The following is a 1,712-nucleotide window of genomic DNA, read 5'->3' as shown; positions in this document are numbered from 1 at the left end:
AAACACCAGCCAGTGCACGGCAAGGCCACACACCTCGACACAAGCCCATGTGCTTGTCAACACTGTCCTTGGTCCCAAAGAGGTCAGGGCACGGACAGCCAGGCACCTGCCAGTCCCACTGCTGCAAGCCCTGAGCTAAACCCCCGTATGCCAGGCACTGCTGTGCCAAACCTGGTCCAGGACAAGCCCAGACTCCCACAGCCAAAACCCATCACTGCTCTCCCCATCAGGACCACCAGCCTCCCCTCAGAGCAGCTGCCCAGACGCAAATCTGTTGTACAGCCAGCATTTAAAGAAATACATTAAAATGAAAACGAAAGTTTGCCTTGCCAGCGCAGACAGCCACTGTCCACACACCAGTGTCTAGGCCACGGCCGCGACAGCCAGCCAGGACTGCAAGGAGCCGCAGGGAAGGGAGCCAGAGGTGCAGAGGAAGCCCCAAGGAGAGGAGCTCAACTGCAAACCTGCTGGTCCTTGCCTGCTCCCCTGCACACAAGAGCTGTTTCCCACTCTGTTGTGCCCCCAGAACCAGAGAACAGAGCGATGCCCCCATCCATCTCCCAGCCTGGCAGGGCTGGGGAGGGGACAGGGCCCTGGGCACACAAGGGTCCCTCTGCCTAGAGACTACTGGCCTTCACATGGATCAAAGGGACAGGCACCTGCAGGCAGGTTCTCCCAACCACCCTAACAAGCAGGCAGGGTAAAAGCCAAAGCTGGAAGGAAAAGCACTGCTCATCCCCACTGCTAGCCAGGACTCCTGGCTAGGCACCCATCACAGCACCGCAAGGAAAACATCAGCCCACAGCTAGGAGCGGGACAGGGGGGCTCCTGCCCAGGAGCCATCAGCTGGGCTGGGCTCCCCTTAATGCAACTGGTGTAATTGGGGCCAGGTGGGCCAGCCAGTACTTAGTGCTGCTAATGGCCCACCTGAGGTCAAAGCCCAGCTCCACCCCTCTCCCCTAAGATGGTTGTCCCCTGCCCAGCTCTGTGTGCAGGGGGTAGTAGCCCTGGCACCTTTGCTGGGGTTGCCCAGGGCAATGGGATAAAGCAGCAACCCCTGAAGCCCTCCCACCTGTGGCAGCTTTTAATAACAATAGGTTATTGCTTAGTTTGTCTCATCCCAGTCCCTCCATCTTCTGGCCAGCCAAAAAGCTCTGCTCCAGGACTGCTGTAAAACTGGTCCCTGGGGCTCAGACCTTTCCCAAAGAGAGGCTGCCTGCATGTGGGTTGCTTTGCTTCCCTGCTGTTCCCTCCCTTGCCTCCTTGCTGCCCTTCAGAGGCAAGTGATTCCAGCACGCTAAGTCCTCTGGGATCTTCGGTGAGGTTCTCCCAGTCTGGCCCATCCTAAGCACTGCGGCAGAGGACCCAGCATGTGGGGGACTGGCTCCTACCTGCAGCACAGAGAGGCTGGTCTGCCCCGAGAGGCTAAGCTTCTCCTGCTCAGAGGGGTAGGCATTGAAGCGGTGCTCGTACAGCCAGTCCCGGAGGATCTTCACGGACTCCTTGGGGAGATTGCCCCTTCTCTTCCTCTTGTTGGACTGCGAGGGGTCCGGGGATGTGGTGCTGTCATCCTCCCCGAGGTCGCTATCCGACATGGTGGAGCTGCCCGCAGATCTCTCCTGGTTAAAGCCTGGCAAGGTGGAAACCAAAGAGCCGGCATCAGGCTGTGTCCCGGCTAGGGGAGCGTAGGGGGGGGACGCAGCCACAGAGAC

General features: G+C 59.3%; 1 protein-coding gene across 1 annotated transcript in view; it reads right to left on the bottom strand.

Moving 5' to 3' along the window:
* Positions 1-1,595, bottom strand: part of LOC104157515 (homeobox protein TGIF2-like) — a gene marked incomplete at its 3' end in the record, with an annotated part of 3,977 nt that extends 2,382 nt beyond the window's left edge. Inside the window, exon 1 of the mRNA XM_009694875.1 lies at positions 1,392-1,595. Within this exon, the coding sequence (XP_009693177.1) occupies positions 1,392-1,595 (204 nt within the window). The remainder of the gene's footprint in view (positions 1-1,391) is intronic.
* Positions 1,596-1,712: the final 117 nt, after the last annotated feature.

This window comes from Cariama cristata, unplaced genomic scaffold (assembly GCF_000690535.1).
Source record: "Cariama cristata isolate BGI_N322 unplaced genomic scaffold, ASM69053v1 scaffold33632, whole genome shotgun sequence".
Classification (NCBI taxonomy): Eukaryota; Metazoa; Chordata; class Aves; order Cariamiformes; family Cariamidae; genus Cariama; species Cariama cristata.
The sequence above is the reverse complement of the archived record's forward strand: the minus strand, read 5'-3'. Positions and strand labels throughout refer to the sequence as shown.